Here is an 18,238-nt window from a genome sequence, read left to right as displayed (position 1 = left end):
AATGTCCCCCGAACAAACAGCGATAACAACTGGGAAATCACAAAACCCAGACACCAGACACACTGTTTAAACATAAGATTTACATTTTATATCAGGAGTGTGTAGCTATGGCAGGTGCTGTTAGCTGGCTCAATGTAATCAGCACAGGGAGCTTGATCCAAGCTTTTATCTACTCTGGAATATTGCTATTTTCAGTAACAACTGGTTACTGTACTCAAAGCTCATGCAATAATGTGTGTCTCTCTTGGACTCCTCTCTCCTCTGCATTAGCCCACAGAGCTGGCCATCCATGCCAGGTGCAGGTTATGCAATCCCTTTGTATGCCAGAAACTCCAGGATGGACTGAGGTTCCTCTAGCAGCTCTATTCTGGATGAGACATGGTGGATCCACAGGGCCCGTGTGCAGGTCTGTGCCTTAAAGGCACACTGTAGCTCTAGTTACATACAAGAACTGGTCTCTACATAACTGAAGCACAGTTAGGCTTGCCAATTCTGACTGGAGCTATTCTGGGAGATTTTTTTCCCCCAACATGATGTAATGTCATTTTCTTATAATATCCTATTAAAATCTCCCGGATTGCTTTCAGTGGTCACCGGGAGATCAGTGCCGATGCCAAGAGACTGCAGGCCAATCCTGGAGGGTTGGCAACTCTATACACAGTTCATCTGTTCCTTAAGTCAGATATGTCTCTCTATGAATCCCTTCACTGGCTTCCTCTAGTCTTCTGCATCAAGTTCAAGCTTCTTATCTTGACCTTGAGGACCTGGTATAATCCCACTTTTGCCTGCATTTCAGCTCTTATTTCATCCTAACCTCTCTGAAGGCAACTGCTTGCATGCAAACCTTCCTGCTAATCTTTCCCATTGGATCCTTCTCCAGCTCATGTTGTTGTGACTTCTTCTGTGTCTCCTTTCCTATCACCAAGAAAAGAACAGGAGTACTTGTGACACCTTAGAGACTAACAAATTTATTTGCGCATAAGCTTTCATGGGCTACAGCCCACTTCATCAGATGCATAGAATGGAACATATAGTGGGGAGATATATATACATACAGAGAACATGAAAAGGTGGGAGTTGCCCAACCAACTCTAAGAAGCTAGTTAATTAAGATGAACTGTTGTCAGCAGGAGAAAAACTTTTGTAGTCATAATCAAGATAGCCCATTTAAGATAATTTGACAAGAAGCTGTGAGGATACTTAACATGGGGGAAATAGATTCAGTGTGTGTAATGGCTCAGCCATTCCCAGTCTCTATTTAAGCCTAAGTTGATAGTATCTAGTTTGCATATCAATTCAAGTTCTACAGTTTCTCCTTGGAGTCTATTTTTGAAGCTTTTCTGTTGCAAAATTGCCACCTTTAAATCTGTTACTGAATGGCCAGAGAGGTTGAAGTGTTCTCCTACTGGTTTTTTGAATGTTGTTATTCCTGATGTCAGATTTGTGTCCATTTATTCTTTTGCGCAGAGGCTGTCTGGTTTGGCCAATGTACATGGCAGAGGGGCATTGCTGGCACTATCACCATTTATATCCCTTCTTTGGCTAGCCAGTTCTGCTGTCAGGACAGGATAGTGTGGTGGAGCCATGGACTCAACTCTTCACCACTTTTGGAGTGGCTAGTAATTCGAATGGCACTATCCTCGCTCACCTTTGTGTTCAGGTGAGCATAAAGACTGTGATTCTGCTCAGCCCTTGAATGAATACACAGAAGGGAGAATCTTTATGCCCTCCCACTTTCCTTCTGAGTAGAGTACTATGTAGTCTGGTGTGTCTGATTTAGGGTCTGATTCTGTTCCTATGAACATCATTAGCAAAACTGCCATTGAGTTCAATGGGAGAATGATTGCACACATAGACAGCAAGCGTCTTTTGGGCAAGTATTGTATCTTCTCTCTTTGATCAAAAGCAAGGGCGATGACCTGCAGGAACTGAGAACTCCCACAGGAATTGAGAATGGCCCCAGAAACAGAACTCCCTCCAACCTCATCACTTTGCAGGCCAAGTGTGAATCACACTTCTTCAACCCGGCTTTCACAAATAACAGCATATAGCTCATCGGCTTTAATAATCACACCTCCCACACTTTACCCTGGGGAATGGAATAGAGAAGGAACCATGTAATATACTAGATGCTTTAATTTATCTTTGGAAGGTGCTCAGATACCACTATAATAGGACTAGTATAAGAACCTCAATAGACTTGAATAGTGGTGCTTCATAAATATAAATAAGAATAATGTAGACGATCAGCAGCTTTATGGTTTGTAATGGCCACCCTTCTGCACTATCTTCCATCAGATAAGATGACCAAATGCACATCACTTTTTTGGTATAACAGAAATAAAGCCACTGTGATACTGCAGGGCAGTGTTGCAGGATTGATTCCTCGACTTTGCTTGGCCTGGCCATCTGTCTTTTAGGTGCCTGATCAGAACTGGGGCCTTGATTAGCAAAAAGCCCAAACAAACAAAAACCAATAACAACCACTCAACCAATCTATCAAACCCACCACAGTGGATAACATGATGCCTACCTTGCAGAAAGTGTCCTCATCATCTTATTTTGTGTAAATCTGCCTCCCCATTCTTAGAAGCCTTCTCTTCCTGTGTCATGTCATAGAACTAACCTCAATTGCAAACCACTTGGGGGTAGGGATGCATCTTTGGTCTCTCTAAAAAGTGCTGCACACCCCTCTTGTGTTATACAAGTAATCCTGAGATTGCTTAAAGGAGCAGAAGACTCTATGCAGTGAGACAATCACAAGGATTCAAAAAAGGTATTGTGGAAAGAATAATATATAACTTAGTTCCGCAGACATATTCAAATGTCCTCAGTGAGGGTGCTGAGCAGGCCAAGAAGCAGCACTGATGGCAGTTACTACAGCAAGAGTCCCATGAGATACTCCTATGGGAGCGGCTGTGCTCAGCAGTTGTCCAAGCCAGAGTGTATCTCTATGAAAATAATTAATAAATTCATTCATCTCTGTCAGAGCAATTACCTTCAAATTCACAGCCCAGTAGTTCCATTCTCAGCCCCAGTCCTCCATGTGTGGCTCTCTCAGGGTAGACACGGATTAATCTGGTTGTTATGGGTTCAAATGTCCGTAGCTCAGGTGTATCATAGTTGGTGTTGCCTTCAAAAGTCTGCAAGGCATGACAAATGCTGCTCGTTAAAAAAAAAAAAAATCGCTTTCAACAATTGTATTTTTTTCTTTTAGGTCTCTAGCATTTGAATTGGATGAGAAGTAGGCCAAATCCTACCAATTTAATAAGTGCCTGACTTTCTATTCTTAAATGAGGAAGGAACATGTAGTTAAAGCTTCTCTGAAAAGTGACACATTTCATTTTTCATAAACTCAGTAGCAACCAATCTATCAGGGTCATAACAGGAGCTGAGTGTCTAATGAGACATGTTTTTGAATGACACTCTGATCTGGGGTTTTACTGGGTGATATTTTCAGCACTTCATGGGGGGGAAATGACTGAGGAAAAGATCCTGTCACCTTTTAAGTAGTTATAATAATAACCCAACTATTCAAGAAAAAAACTTTAATCTGATTTCCCCCAGTGACAGAGTCAAAGTTTCATAAGTTATAGTTATTTCAAAAAGATGTAAATTAAACTCCAGGAGCAATAGCTGCAAGAGTTCTTCCAGCGACACTGGTCTTGAATAAGAACAAAGAAAACTACCTACTGACAGCTGCAAAAAGTACCCCACAGAATTTAAGAGGGCAAAGCAGGTTGATGGACATGCCTTTGGGACAAAAATCTCATCTCTCAGCAGCATTGTCCCTTATATCCCTTAGCTATACTGCAGTTTTCAACTGCTTGTGACTCCTGATGATGTCAGTGAAATGGAAGTTCTGTATATAGATCAAGTTATTACTATTTATTATTTGTATTTCATTAATACCTGAAGGCACCAATTGTGATCAAGGCCCCATTGTGCTAGGTGCTATCCACATACAGCACATACACAGTAAACAACAGTTCCTGACATGAACTTACATTCCAAATATAGAGAATAAATGGTAGGAAAAAGGAAATATTATTTCCATTTTACAGATGGGGAACAGAGTACTAAGTGCCCAGAATCATACAGGAACTGTGTAGCACTGCCAGAAATGGAACCCAGATCTCCTGAATTCCAGCATTACTCATAAAATTATTTCACTGAAGTACAAGATAGACAAAAGAACAGAGCAACAAATTGTGTATAGGGCAGCTGAGAGTTTACTGCATAAGAACTGGATGAATTGCAATACTAATCAAAATCTCCTTTGAACTGGAATCCAAATTTGAGATTACGGTGACATTTAAGGGAACTTCCAGCTCTTAGTCATTCAGGATGAAGCTTCGTTTTTGCATTGATAAGAAAAGCAGCTGCCAGATACCCTTCTTGTTTGGATGAGACCACAACTCAACATACAGCACTCTCCTGCTAGTGATCCAAAGGCAGACAACGCAGAGGATGCAGGAAAAGCTGATTTTGTATTTCAATGCAGGGATAGGCCACAGGAAAAAACTGATTATTGTGTTTTTTTCACTGTAATTCTAAAAATGCCACCTGTTTTTGGTTTAAGTTTCTATATAGTAAATCAGTGGCTCCCAACCCTTTTAGGCAACTGTACAAGTGTACTCGACTGAGACTTTGGCTGTACCAGCTAGTGCCCTGCTGCGTCCTATTCAGTTGTGCATGGTCTAACCCACAATTAATCTTGGGCTGTTTGGAGCGTCTGAGAGACTGGCTTTGGAGCACACCAAGCCTTATTGTGTAGTGAACTAGGCACAGTTAAATGGGTGGTGTACATATGCATATGCAAGGCCTTGCAATAAATTATTATCCTAGAGGATATGCTTCTGCTCCTTTTGAAATCAATCAGAGCAAAATCTGGCCCTAAAGTGGGGAGTTGAGTCTTGAGTATCAGTCACAAAAAAACAATAGTACCAATAATGGTAAATATACCAATAGCTAGGATAACTGGTATTAAGAGCTGCTTATAAAAATGACATGACCCTCACTCTCAATAGAAGACTGGATTTCTGAGATTTCTTTCAAAGAGCACTAGGTTGGCTAGTGTTCTGAGAGGATTCAGAAGATTTCTGTCAAGAATGGGTATTCAGAAGGCACTGCGATTTGCATCTAATTAATTTACAATTATTAAGGCTTTCTTTTTATATTTGTATATTAATACAGCTCAAAAGGTCAGAGTAGCTACCTACTGTATGAGAAAGAATATGACAAGCCATTTTACGTATAAAAGTAGGCAGACATGTGTTATCTAAGGAATTATGACTTCCCTTTTAATAATAGTCTTAATAGCAACATATAATAATGAAAACTGTGCTATAAAAGATATCAGTATTCAGCACTGACACCTAGGCATTAGAATATAATAGGCATCTAGAATTATATCGAATCATAATTATATTGAATCATTGTATTTTGTAGTATAGACCTGCCTATGATTCAGTTTTGACTGTTCATTTCCAACATCTACCAGTCTTCTTTGCAGCAGCGGAGGAAGGGGCATACAACAAAACATTGTGAGTTGTGTCTTTCATATAGGCTGTACCATAAAATGCTTTATTTGGTTACAAAGATAAACAATAACTTAGAAAAAAGGAAGCTAATAAGTGTTGGAGAGAGAGAAAAGATATAATTCTTAATGACATTTTTAAAACAAAGTCAGCCTGGCAGATGATTTAAGGAAGAGTGTTCCAGATGGCAGGAGATGCAAAGGAGAAGATTCTTGCAGCATCAGTGGCTAGAAAGCATGGAAGGAGAGTGAGAAGGTCAGTATTAGATGAGTAGAAGGAGTTAGGAGGGAGAATGGAAAAAGAGAGACAAGCTTTATGATGTAGGTAGGAGCAAGTCCACAGGGGGGTTACACAGAAGCAGGGCAAACATAAATTGAATCCTAAAATGAGTGGGGAGCCAATGAAGTTGCCTATGGATTGAAGTGATATATGTTTCTTTGTACATTTGAGGTGGGTGGAGACATGCTGGAGTCTGGAAGAGCTGGAAATTGAGGAAACTATGGAGAAGAGAATTATAATAGTCCAAGTGAAATGAGATGAAGGCATGGATGGGGAGATAGAGTAAAAGAGGTGGTAGAGACAGGACATTGTTTTATATCCACTTAGTTTTTCAGAGTTCTTTCTTTACTTGTATAGCATGCAGTTGTTTGTTTTTCAAAGTCAAGATTTTACCCAAGGGAAAACGATGTGTTTCATTTCATAAAACAGGGATGTTTCCAATCCACTTTCATGCTGGGACTCAATATAACTAGCATTCCATACAGTCCAGCTTTATTAACATTTAAAAATAATACATTCATGTATTAACATTTTAAATCCATCAGTTTCCCAAATCCTAGGATTTATCAGATTCTCTTTTAATAAAACTTTTTCTAAGGAAGAAAATGTTTTGAATTTTTGGGCAGGATTTTAATGTTATAAAACACAACATTTTAAAAAAAGCCATTAATCTTGGAAGTTAATTTCTGATAGCAATGAAAGCTCTGGACGGACTTAAATGGGTTAGCTAGCATTCTTTTTTTGTCAACATTGTTAGCTTTTGACAACAATGGCAAGTACTTGGATTAGAAAACAGCAGGCCATGTAGCACACGGTGTACCATTTAAAAGCATATGGTAACATTTTTTTTTCTCATTGAGCCATAGCGTGGAAGTACATGTCAAAACAACATCCTTTTTAACAGAGAAATGGTTAGATCTCAGTATTGATTTACACCCTCTTCAAGCTTTATGGTAAAATCACAACTCATAGTAATGAGAAAGAGTAGTCAATTTCAAAGGAAGACCCCATTTTGTGTTCATCCCCAAAACAAATGAGGAAAAAAAATAATCAACTAAGAAGGACTCAGGACTGAGAAGGACTTTTCTGTGGAGTTACAACAGAAAAGAATGAAGCCTAATATTTACAAAATGTGCCAAGAAAAGCTAGTCATGGGTTCACTTAGTCACAAGACTGGAAAACACATTGTCTTTTTCTTTTTAGGACACACAGGTTTGCCTAATGGATTGATGGGGCCAGAGGAGAAAACAGTCTTTATACCTGAACTCCAGACTAACAGAACTTGGATAAAGAGCAGCTAAGCAGGTGTGTGGAGTTTTATGCTGCATTTGTCATTGCTCTTCCTCTCTTGGGGATTGGTCCTGCTTTGAGCAGGGGGTTGGACTAGATGACCTCCTGAGGTCCTTTCCAACCCTGACATTCTATGATTCTTTATTCCCTTATTGTAGGTACAATTCATGGTTCCTTGTCATTACCATGCCAGTAGCAAAGCAGTATGCCCTGCACAGTGAATGGTGATCTCTCTTAAGGAATAGAGAAGGAGGCACAGGCAAATTATGGAGGTGACTGTGTCCTTTTAGGCAAAAATATCTAAATGTACACTCTGGGCAAAGATACCAAAATGGCACATGAGACTAAATGGATGGGTTTTTGGTTAGATATTTTTAAAACATTCCAGAGCGTGCATCTAGGACTGGACCGAGGCAAATACAGTATTTGGGGCCTGCTGTTGGTTGTTGATCTCTTTTCTTCCTCTTACCAAGTCAGTCACACAACAACCCACTTGGTCATCTGTCTATGTCATTTCCTCCTCTGTAAAGTTTTTGCTATTTCTGCTCAGCCATGTGTGACAGTTGCCTTTAGTTCCCAGACAGGCTCCCAAATCCTAAACTAGTAATAATATAATAGTACTGTGCGTTGAAGACGGGATCCATATTTTATCAAAATAATTTGGGAGTTTTCATTGATTTCAATGGGCATTGCATCAGGCCTTACAGAGCACCTCTATACCAATTCACTTTACATACAATTTAGAAATCCCCAGATCAGCCCTTTGAGGTAAATAGCATTGTCCCCATTTTACAGCTAGGGAAAATGAAGCACAGACAGATTTAGTGATATGCTTGAATTCACACAAAGCCAGTAGCCAGGCTAAGAATAGACCCTCCAGCATTTCTTTTCAGCATTTGTCACCACAGCATTGCAAAGGATTCCAAGGCCTACCTCAGACCCACAGCATGCCTGCGGCACATGACTGAACAGAAACAGGGATCACACTCATTTCTGGGGGGATGATAAATAAGCAAAAGCTCCATAGCAGTGAGGAGCAACTTGGGATTGGCCTGCTGGAGCCTGACCACAGTTACGGTACTGTTTTAGTAACATCCCTTTCAATTTGCTGCTGAAGAAGTCTTCCTATTTAGCCTAGACCTAGCCTAGACCCTTTTTCAAAGATCGGAGCTATGCAAGTGCTTTGTAAAAGGGAATTCATGATATAGTGATTTCTTCCTCACCTTTATCTTCTTCTTACGGGCATCCATGATCATCTTCCAATCGGATCCATTATTGCTGTAGCCAATCTTGAATTTTTTCATGAACACTTTGTTTTCTCGGTGCTTGCCTCCCTGAACAATTATGCCTCGCACTATTTTCTCTTCACCGAGGTCTACTTGAAGCCATTCCTTCGTATACGAGTGAGTAGTTGGTGGCAGTGCCCAGCCTGAACGGCTTGTTATAAGACGAGCATTTTCTGGGATCCAGTTTCGATCAACTTGACTAGATGCTGTAATCTGAGAGTCAGTAATGAGTCCAGACACCATACCCAACATCCCAGAGCAAGGATAATCTATGGAAGAAACAGGCCATGTTTAACAGTTAATCTCTGCAAATCTGATACAGCCATAGCACCAAAGCAGAAAAAGACATGCCACAGCCAGTTCAAAGAATATAAGAAATAACTGGACCCTTTCCTCCAAACTCAAATCTCATTTTGCTCGAGTCTTTAATTTATTTTTTGTTTGCTTAATTTTGTACTTCCTCATTTCGGAAGGTAGTGGAAGTACCAAAATACCACAAGTATTTCTGGCCTGATGGGAACCAGGAAGTATCAGAAAACTCATTGTCAACTCTATTCTTATGAGTTTTCCAGCCTGATTGCTAAACCAAGGACGGGAGAGGTCACATCTGAACTTGTGGATGCTTATTCAAATACAAATTCCAAACATTCTGAAGTTTGCCATTGCTGGTTATTAATCATTAAAACATTTTGCAGAAATTAGTAATTGTATAAATTCTATATTATTTTGTTACTGGTCTAGATAATAGTTATTTTCATGTCTGAAGAAGAGGTCTGTGTAGCTCGAAAGTTTGTCTCTTTCACCAACAGAAGTTCTGGTTTGAAGAAGAACTTGGTGTAGCCTGAAAGCTTGTCTCTTTCACCAACAGAAGTTGGTCTAGTAAAATAGATTACCTCTCCCATCTAGTCTCTCTAATATCCTGGGACCAACATAGATACAACAACACTCTAAACGATAAAGGGCAATTGACATTTATAGTAAAACTCATACTTTTAATGGTTTATAATGAAACCATTAGAATTTGCTACAAGGTGAAACGTGTCATGAAAAGTCTTAGCCCACAAGTTTACTTTTGTTTTAAATTAAAACATTTAACACATTTGTTGAAGAAAATGGGAATTAGAAGAATATTAAAAATAGTAACTTTTTAACGTTCCTGATTGCACTCGTATTCAAGAATAATTATTTTGGTTTTATTTTTTTAAAGACCGCATTTTGCTAGTAATGAGGGCCAAATGCTGCTGTTACAAAAGTGTTTACACAGATTATTGGGGGAGATTTCTGTGCCACATAGGGGCAACAGCACTCCAACCAGACTAATGTTCTTTCACAAATGGGAATCTGGCCTTATACATCTAGCTGTTGGAATGGTTTGTAGATCTGTGCGTTCACATCTTGTCTAGTTTTCAACTTGGGTACCCACTATATACTATAAAGAGAACATACAAATCCTAGTACCCAAATAAGCACTTAGGCATTTATGCACGTCAAATAAATGCTGATTTGACTTTCAAGTGCAAATACACCCTATTTAGATACTCATATTAACATTGGGTGGTATTCATAGCTAGCTTCATATTAAGTGATGAGACAAAGGTTTCTTGTTCATCCCATGTTACTTTTTCCTGGCTTTGAAATACAAAATGAACTCCTTAATAAATCTAATAATAAAGCCCTTGGCCTAACTGGATATCTTGGAGACTACGGGGTGCGGAAAGGAGGGCCAGGCGAGGGACTGTCAAAAGAGTAACACATGACATAGTAAAATAATTAAAAGAAAACTGTACCCCACCCCTACCCTGCCCCTTCTCTGAGGCCCCGCCCTCACTCACTCCATCCCTCCCCCTCTATTGCTTGCTCTCCCCACGCTCACACACTCATTTTCACCGGGATGCCTCAGGGCATTGGGGTGCAGGAGTGGGTGAGGGCTCCAGCTGGGGGCAGAAATGAGGTCTTCAGGGTGCGGGAGGGGACTCCAGCTGAGGCAGGGTGTTGGGATGCAAGAGGGGATGAGGGCTCTGGCTGGGAGTGCAGGCTCTGGGGTGAGGCCAGAGATGAGGAGTTTGGGGTGCAGGAGGGTGCTCCAGGCTGGGGGTTGGAGCCAAGGGGCTCAGAGTATGGGAGGGGGCTCTGGGCTGAGGCAGGAGGTCGGGGTGTCAAAGGGGGTATGGGCTCTGGGTGGGGGATGTGGGTTCTGGGATGGGGCCAAAAATAAGGAGTTTAGGGTGTAGGAGGGGGCTCTGGACTGGGGCAGGGGGTTGGGGAGCAGAGTGGTGGTGAGGGCTCTGGTTGGGGATGCGGGCTCTGGTGTGGGGCCAGGGATGAGGGATTTGGGGTGTAGGAAGGAGTGCTGGGTTTGGGCTGAGGGGTTTGGAGTGTGGGAGAGGGCTCTGAGATGGGGTAGGGGGTTGAGGTGATGTGGGGCTTAGGGCTCTGGCTGGGGGTGCGGGCTCTGGTGTGGGGTCAGAGATGCGGGATTTGGGATGCAGGAGGTGGCTCCAGGCTGGGGCTGAGGGGTCGGAGTGTGGGAGGAGGCTCTTGGCTGAGGCAGAAGGTGCAGACTCTGGGGTGGGCTGATGATGAGGAGTTTAGGGTATAGGAGGTGTTCTGAGGGCAGGAGGGGGATCAGGGGTGGGGCGGGGGTTGCGGCAAGGGGAAGTTGAGAACTTCGGCTGGGTGCGGGCTCTGGTGTGGGGCCAGGGATGAGGGATTTGGGATGCAGGAGGGCACTCTGGGCTGGGGCTGAGGGGTTCAGAAGGTGGGAGGGGGATCAGGGCTGGGGCAGGGGTTTGGAGAGCAGGAGGCGGTCAGGAGTGCAGGCTCCTGGTGGCGCTTGCCTCAAGCAGCTCCTGGAAGCAGTGGCATGTTCCCCCTCTGGCTCCTATGCGGCAGCATGGTCAGGCAGCTCTGTGCACTGCCCCATCCACAGGTGCTGCCCCCACAGCTCCCATTGACCGTGGAGCTGGCACTTGGAGCGGACACAGAGTGTGGAGTCCCTTGGCTGCCCCAATGCCTAGAAGGCAGAGGGGGGATATGCCCCTGCTTCCGGGAGCCATGTGGAGCCGGGCAGACAGATAATCTGCGTTAGCCTCGCTATGCCACTGACTGGACTTTTAACGGCCATCGCCAGGGTCCCTTTTTGGCCAGGCATTCTGGTCTAAAGCCAGACACCTGGCAACTCTACAAGAATAGTCATTTTTTAGAAAACAGAATCATTATACAGAAAAAGAAGAAAGTGTCAAATGTAAGTACAACAAATGTCAGGTTTCCAAAATCTTCCTGATACCTACCTGTTATCTTACATCCATAAACTTCAAATCTCAGTGATATCCCATTTTCCCAGCTTGCAGGTCTGATCCGAACAAATCGTGCTAACGCTGGCTTGGGAAATGTCCTATACATAACATCAGTGGGGTTGACATTCCCTTGAAATACCTTAAGGAAGAAAGGAAACACACCATTTTAAAAAATTAATGTATTTTCTTTTAAATGTAGTTTATAATTCTGTGTTTTACACATACCAACAATCCAAAGTTGAAAGTTTTTTGCACGGAGGAATATGTCATTATACTCATAGCATAATTTCTGCAAGCAGCTAAGCCTGGAAGATGCCTCTATATAACATACCAGTGCTTAACAGTTTCTCTGCTGTACTGGGGCTTTGGGAAGACAATTACAGAAGACACAATATACATGACAATATTGAATGCAATTGTTAATCCATTATCCTTAGATTGGGATAAATTGGATAGGTCCTGAACCTCATGCTCAGATGAGCTGTGCTCAGTGCATCACATTAGGTGTGTGTAAAGATAGCTATATGCTGCCTAGATACTCCTGTGAGGACCTGTTTGACCCCCCCTCCACCAAACAAGATACAACACTTTCATGGACCATTAGGTGAGCTGAGGATCACCAGAGTGTAGCAATGGTCTGGCAATGCCTCTTTTCTCCTGGCATATTCCTCATGCCAGGAGTCTGTATGGAGGGCATGATGTAGGGCCAGCTACACTGGGTCTGTGCCATCCAAGGATTGTGTTATGCTGGAAAAAATCTCAGCTGCTGGTTAGGGCAGCTTTATAGCTTCTAAGCTTCACTGAGCTGGTGCAAAGAGGCTGTAGTATGAGCCAGGGTCTTTGCTTACGTGTGACTCAGAATCAATGCTCTGGACTGAATTCAGTGAGGAATTATTTGCATTTTAGGTTGTGTAAAAGTTCCTTTACTGAATCAGGATAAAATGTGCATTCCTTTGCTTGTACTTGGACTCTTGATTTTTGCAGGGAATAATATTGCTTATTTTGACCTTCTGTTATGTAAAATCCTTCTTAACAAATACCAAAGTTCTTCTTTTGTCTTGTATAGTGAGGTTTAATCCTTATAGCTGATTGTTTTCAATCTTCTAGGATCCTGTCTTTGACCCTTTAGGCCAATGGTCAAACAATAAGTCCCACAAATAAATATTGTATTGGTCTCTGCTTTCTTGTTGATAAGCATGCTCCTCTGTAATAGTGCCAAAACGTCTAAAAGTCATAGTCCAAAGAAGGTGACTCAATTTCCTGCTTCTTCCTCAAATAGAGTGAAGACAAAATTTCCTGTTTTTTTAAAATGTATGTAGATTTAAGAACTTCTCCTTTTATGGGAGAGTTGACAGTTTCTTACACACAATTCCAATTTTCCTGTTTGTCATTTTCAGTTGCTGCATTGATTTGGTGGGTTAGCTGCATGCAGCCATCAGCTTACCACCCTAAGTTATTCATTAAAGAATTTAATGTATTGGGTTTGTTATCTAGGGAGAGCCTCTAGACTGATGTCCAGCTTTTGATCCATTTCTTGCGGCAAAATCTTTCCAAGAAGAATTGGTCTGGTTTTTCTTAGTGGGTGAGTCTGGATGGGCCCAATGATTCTGACTAAAAGGCATGGAACTCCAGGTTATGCTATAGCTATAAACCTTTCAAAATGAAAGCCTCCTCAAAGACCTGTGTAGTTTCATGAGCTTGTTGCTGCATCAATAGCCCCAGTTCCCCTACCTTTGGTTTTTGATCAAGGATAGAAAAACTGAATGTCAGCCTGGTGTAAATTTATTTCATGTAATTTTTTTAATTTTCTTTTAGTACTCTTACCTACAATATAACAGTGCTATTTTACATCGGATTTGCTTTGACTAGAGAAAAAAAAATTTAAACTCTTCTAACCAATAAATCAGAGCAGTCAAATCTTTTGATAAACAAAGCAGAGCATGTACAACAGTCAAGTAAATTGTAAGTTTTCCAAGGAGACTGAATTTTGAGACTAGTTGTGAAAGAGGCATTTGTTCTGAGCAAACGACTAACAACCAGGAACCCCTGAGTTCTAATACCACCTCCAACATTGATTTCCTCCATGATTTTGGATGAGTCACTTAATATCTCTATTTAGGTTCTTATACAGTGCTCATCATTGTGGCATTTGACCTTGTCAGCTTCCCCTCATTTATAAAACAGGGATAAAAGTACTATGTCAAGTGGTTGCTTTGAGGATTAATTTATTATTGTTCATTAAAGTGCTTAGAAGATTGAATCAGCTACATAAGTGATAGAGATTATGATCATTTTGAGTGGACGCTTTTGTTGAAGGTATGAGATAGGACTGTAAGATACAGACATGTCAGGATCACATAGATATGTTTATATATTTATATTACATAACGATGGCAGGACTTAAAAAGCTGTGTCTGCTCAAAACAGCTGTCTTGAAAGAAGGCAGCATGGAGTAATTCAGTTTCCATTAGGTCACATTAGAAATTATTGGGAATACTGGCTTCTGGGTGAGCATGTGAGTAGGGGTGAGCAAACCACTCATGTGAGTAAGGTGAGAAGAATTTGGCCCTTAAACAAATTACCTTCATGCCCACGATGGCAGGTAATGAGGATTTTTCTTACAAGTGGTAAAAAGTGTTTCAGTTGGAGAGTGGAGAGGGCAAATTCATAGACAAATGGAGTAAGGAAGGTGATTTAATAATCTTTATAAGGCTGCAAAGATAGGCGTAGTCATCTATCTGAGGTACTTATATAACCCCCATCGCTGTAGTGTCTAAGAGTATGTCTACACTGCAATTAGACACCTGCGACTGGCCATGCCAGCTGACTCAGGCTCATGGGGCTTGGGCTAATGGGCTGTTTACTTGCGGTGTAGATGTCCAGGCTCAGGCTGGAGCTTGGGCTCTAAGACCCTGAAAGGTGGAAGGGTCCCAGAGCTCGAGCTGCAGCCTGAGCCTGGACAGTTACACTGGAATTAAACAGCCCTTGAGCCCGAGTCCCACAAGCCCAAGTCAGCTGGCTTGGGCCAGCTATGTCTAACTGCACTGTAGATATACCCTAAGAGCCTCACAATCTTTTAACGAATTTATTTACCTAGCACTTTTGTGAAGGAGGGAAGTACTATTATCCCTATTGTACAAGGGGAGCTGAGACACAGAGAGACTAAAGCGATTTACCCAGGGTCACACAGGAAGTCTGTTGTGAGGCAGGGAATTGCATTTGAGTTTCCCACATCCAGGCTTGGGCCTTAAGCCCTTGATCATCCTTCTTTTCTCATTATTGTAGCTACTATCATGATTTACTACTTGACAAGAGTGAGGTGAAATGGAAAAGACTTACCAAAGCTTTATTTCCCTCTTTAAGTGTAATCCAGTCTTCTCCATTGGAGCTGACATCTACTCGGTATGATTTCACATAATATTTTTTCTTAGTTTCCTTTGAGATGGCTCCCTGGGTCCCGATGCCAGAGACAAATCGGAGAAGGCCTAGGTCTACCTGTGATAACAAATATGGAGATGTGGACAATCTGTTTAGAGCATAATAATATTATGATAGCAGAAAACAGCCTTGTTTCCAAAGGAGCATAAGGGGTTAATAAAAAAGACAAGTATCCTATTATTGATAGCAATGTGGCCTGTAGCTCCTTATCTGTGACTGTGCATCAATTTACTCCTAAACTATATTATGATAGTATGTGAAAACATCTGCCTTTTCAGTCAATAGGTATATACTATAAGGTTCTCTTTCATATATCGGAGAGGCACCACAGACTCCCATCAACTTTAATGGATCATGCTCCAGGAACTATTATTATTTATTATTGCAGTGACTACGAGCCTCGCTCATGGACCAGGACACCATTGTGCTAAGTGTTGTACACAGAACAAAAAGACAATCCCTGATAAACTTATTTGTAAAAATCCTTGGTAAATATCTGTTCTGACAAACAGAGTGCAGTTGAATCATTAGAATTCAGAGCTGGTCTATGCTAGAAAATTCGATTGATCCAGTTACATTGCTCAGCGATGTGAAAAATCCACAATGTAGTTAACCCGAACTAAGTCCTTGTGTAGACAGTGCTAGGTCGATGGAAGAATTCTTCCATCAACTTAGCTACCCCCTCTCAAGGAAGTGGTTTTACTACAGAGAGGGCAGAACCCCTCCAATTGCTGTAATAAGTGTCTATACAGAAGTGCTACAGCTGTGCCATTAGTATTTTAAGTGTAGATATAGCCATACTGACATTTTCCAGACTGCCGGGGAAATGAATGCCACTCTACATGCATATCTATGCGGTATATGTATATAGTGTGTGTTAGATGCATTCTCGCGCTCTCCCTCATCCAAACAGCATCCAAAGGGTTGAGGGCAACCAAGATGGTTTCTAATAAGTAGGTCGGTAATCATAACTCCATAACTTTTATTCCTTCCTTATTTTCTGTCTTTGCGCAAAACAGTAAGAAGTGCTAATTAAAATTGAGATCATTAACCCACCTTCCAAAAAGCTGGACTCTAACTTTTGCCTCTTATAACAATTTATTTCATTTCAATATAAGAAACATAGTTATTCACAAAATATTAGCCCTACTAATTTACTCCCCTAGAAGGAACAAAAGACAGAGACTTCATGAAGTCCACTAGGAACTTTGCTGTTGCTACTGATTGTATGTGGAAAATGCCCAGATACTACAGTGGTGGACTGCACTATAAAACCCTAAGGTAGACCGATTTATAACAGTCACATGAGTCTTTATAATTAATTCTGTAGGAGTGAGATTGATAAAATTATGTTAGTCAACAAATGTCACTAAAACTTAAAAATGTCGCTATAAAAGAAAAAAAGTTTTCTTGTATATTGTGGCAATACAGCTACCATTAAGGAATAAATTGCTCAAATATTTGGTTCCTGCACAAATCCCTATTGAACCTCCCTCCCCAGCTATAGCATAATATCCTAATGCCCAGACATTAATAGATTGAATTAACTCGTCTTGTGCTAATGTCCCTTGCATGTCTCAAGCTTTTTCATTTTTTTCAACGCATGCAGGATGCAGAATGTATGTCTCCAGTGTTCCACAAGCATCCTTTTTCCTGGATGTATGTCATACACCCAAAGGCACCGGAGTGGCTAAATCAATATGCTCTGCATTCTTTCTCAGATAGCTCTGGGAAGAGCTATTCAGGACAGGGTAGCTGCTATTTCGATTTCCATGTCATATATAAGTCATTTTGAAGTCCTGCAACAAAAGAACAGTAGCCCTGTGTGGGAAGAATAGTGCTGGCTTTCAGTGCAAAATCCTTGTCTCTGCCATGGTTTTTAAGGCTGGTAATGCCAATACTTGCATTTTAGTTTGATGAATCAAAAAAAGTCCCTGCATCTGAATTTCTAGGGATGAAATGCTGCAAAGATTTGTTTGTAATAGGGAAAAAAATTCTCTTTCTCTCTCTCTTAAAAAAAATTCCCAACACTGTCTTACAAAAACAATCAAGTGATTTAAAGTTACTGGAGAGCCTCAAATGTTAGATTGCTACAATCTGAAAGTTCATGGGGGAGTCTGGGTATCATTGCACAGAGCAATCTCAACTTAACTTGAAATGCTCTCAAAATTGTACTCTGCTGATTGTAAAGTGTGCTACACAGAGTCATGTCCAATATCACATTCACTTCCAAGCTGAAGTGCACTTGAAAATCTGGAAGTCTGAGGGAGTGTAGTGCTGAGTTATTCAAATGAACTGCTTCTCTTAAAATTTCCAACAGCTCTTCAGGTTTGAAATGATTAGGGTTCTAAGCATGTACAGTTCCAGCTGATTTGAAATGACTCTAGTGGTTTTTTTTTTAACATACAGTCAGTAATTCATTTTGAATGAAGTCAAGCAACAGTCTGTTATGAGAGTTCTAGATATTTGAAGCCAAACTAAAACTTAACATCAGAGGCTAATGGAAACGTTTGACTCTGAAGCAAACAATTACTGTCCTCAAACCAGACCTTCAAAACCATGTTTATGAATCCTTCTTACTAGCTGAGGTGATAACAATAACATAAAAAAGGAGGAAACAACCCTAGAACCTGCATAATATGTCCTCCCGTGTTTTTAAACGCCCCATCACCAAATTCTCATATTAATCACTTTGAGATATCCAAAACTGTGTTTTTCTTTCTAACGTTCATTAAGGATGACCATAAAGCTTTACAACCTGTTTAGAGAAGGGCTCTATTGGCAAAATTCACCTCTGTGCAAAGGGTTTAAGTGTTGCATAGGCCTCTGCACAGAGATGAATTTCAACCTATATCCAAATTCCTACTACCCACTGGCAACTAACTGAAGGTACCAAAAAGATAACTCTGGTCAGACACAGATGCTCAGTGTTAGAATCTGCAGAAGAACCATCTTCAGAGGGCAATACTTCAAGGATAGTCATGTCATCATTTCTTATGCTTTTGGGGTTGAGCTTATAAGAACAGCTGTACCTACACTTTCCAGTAGGGTTTGTGTATGACAGTATGCTCACTTTTCCACAAAGGCTTCAAAACATTAATGTACAGAG

At 41.1% G+C, this 18,238-nt stretch overlaps 1 protein-coding gene across 5 annotated transcripts in view; it reads right to left on the bottom strand.

Moving 5' to 3' along the window:
* Positions 1–18,238, bottom strand: part of NRP1 (neuropilin 1) — a 139,405-nt gene that overhangs the window by 23,518 nt on the left and 97,649 nt on the right. For 4 of the 5 annotated variants that reach the window (XM_050939037.1, XM_050939035.1, XM_050939036.1 and 1 more), the window contains exons 8-11: positions 15,031–15,186; positions 11,686–11,830; positions 8,333–8,664; positions 2,999–3,143 (exon numbers count right to left, since the gene is read on the bottom strand). In XM_050939037.1, coding sequence (XP_050794994.1) covers positions 2,999–3,143; positions 8,333–8,664; positions 11,686–11,830; positions 15,031–15,186 — 778 coding nt within the window. Of the gene's footprint in view, positions 1–123; positions 916–2,998; positions 3,144–8,332; positions 8,665–11,685; positions 11,831–15,030; positions 15,187–18,238 lie in introns of those variants that run through there. The other variant, XM_050939039.1, reaches the window with a different exon arrangement.

This window comes from Gopherus flavomarginatus, chromosome 2 (genome assembly GCF_025201925.1).
Source record: "Gopherus flavomarginatus isolate rGopFla2 chromosome 2, rGopFla2.mat.asm, whole genome shotgun sequence".
Lineage (NCBI taxonomy): Eukaryota > Metazoa > Chordata > Testudines > Testudinidae > Gopherus > Gopherus flavomarginatus.
The sequence above is the reverse complement of the archived record's forward strand: the minus strand, read 5'-3'. Positions and strand labels throughout refer to the sequence as shown.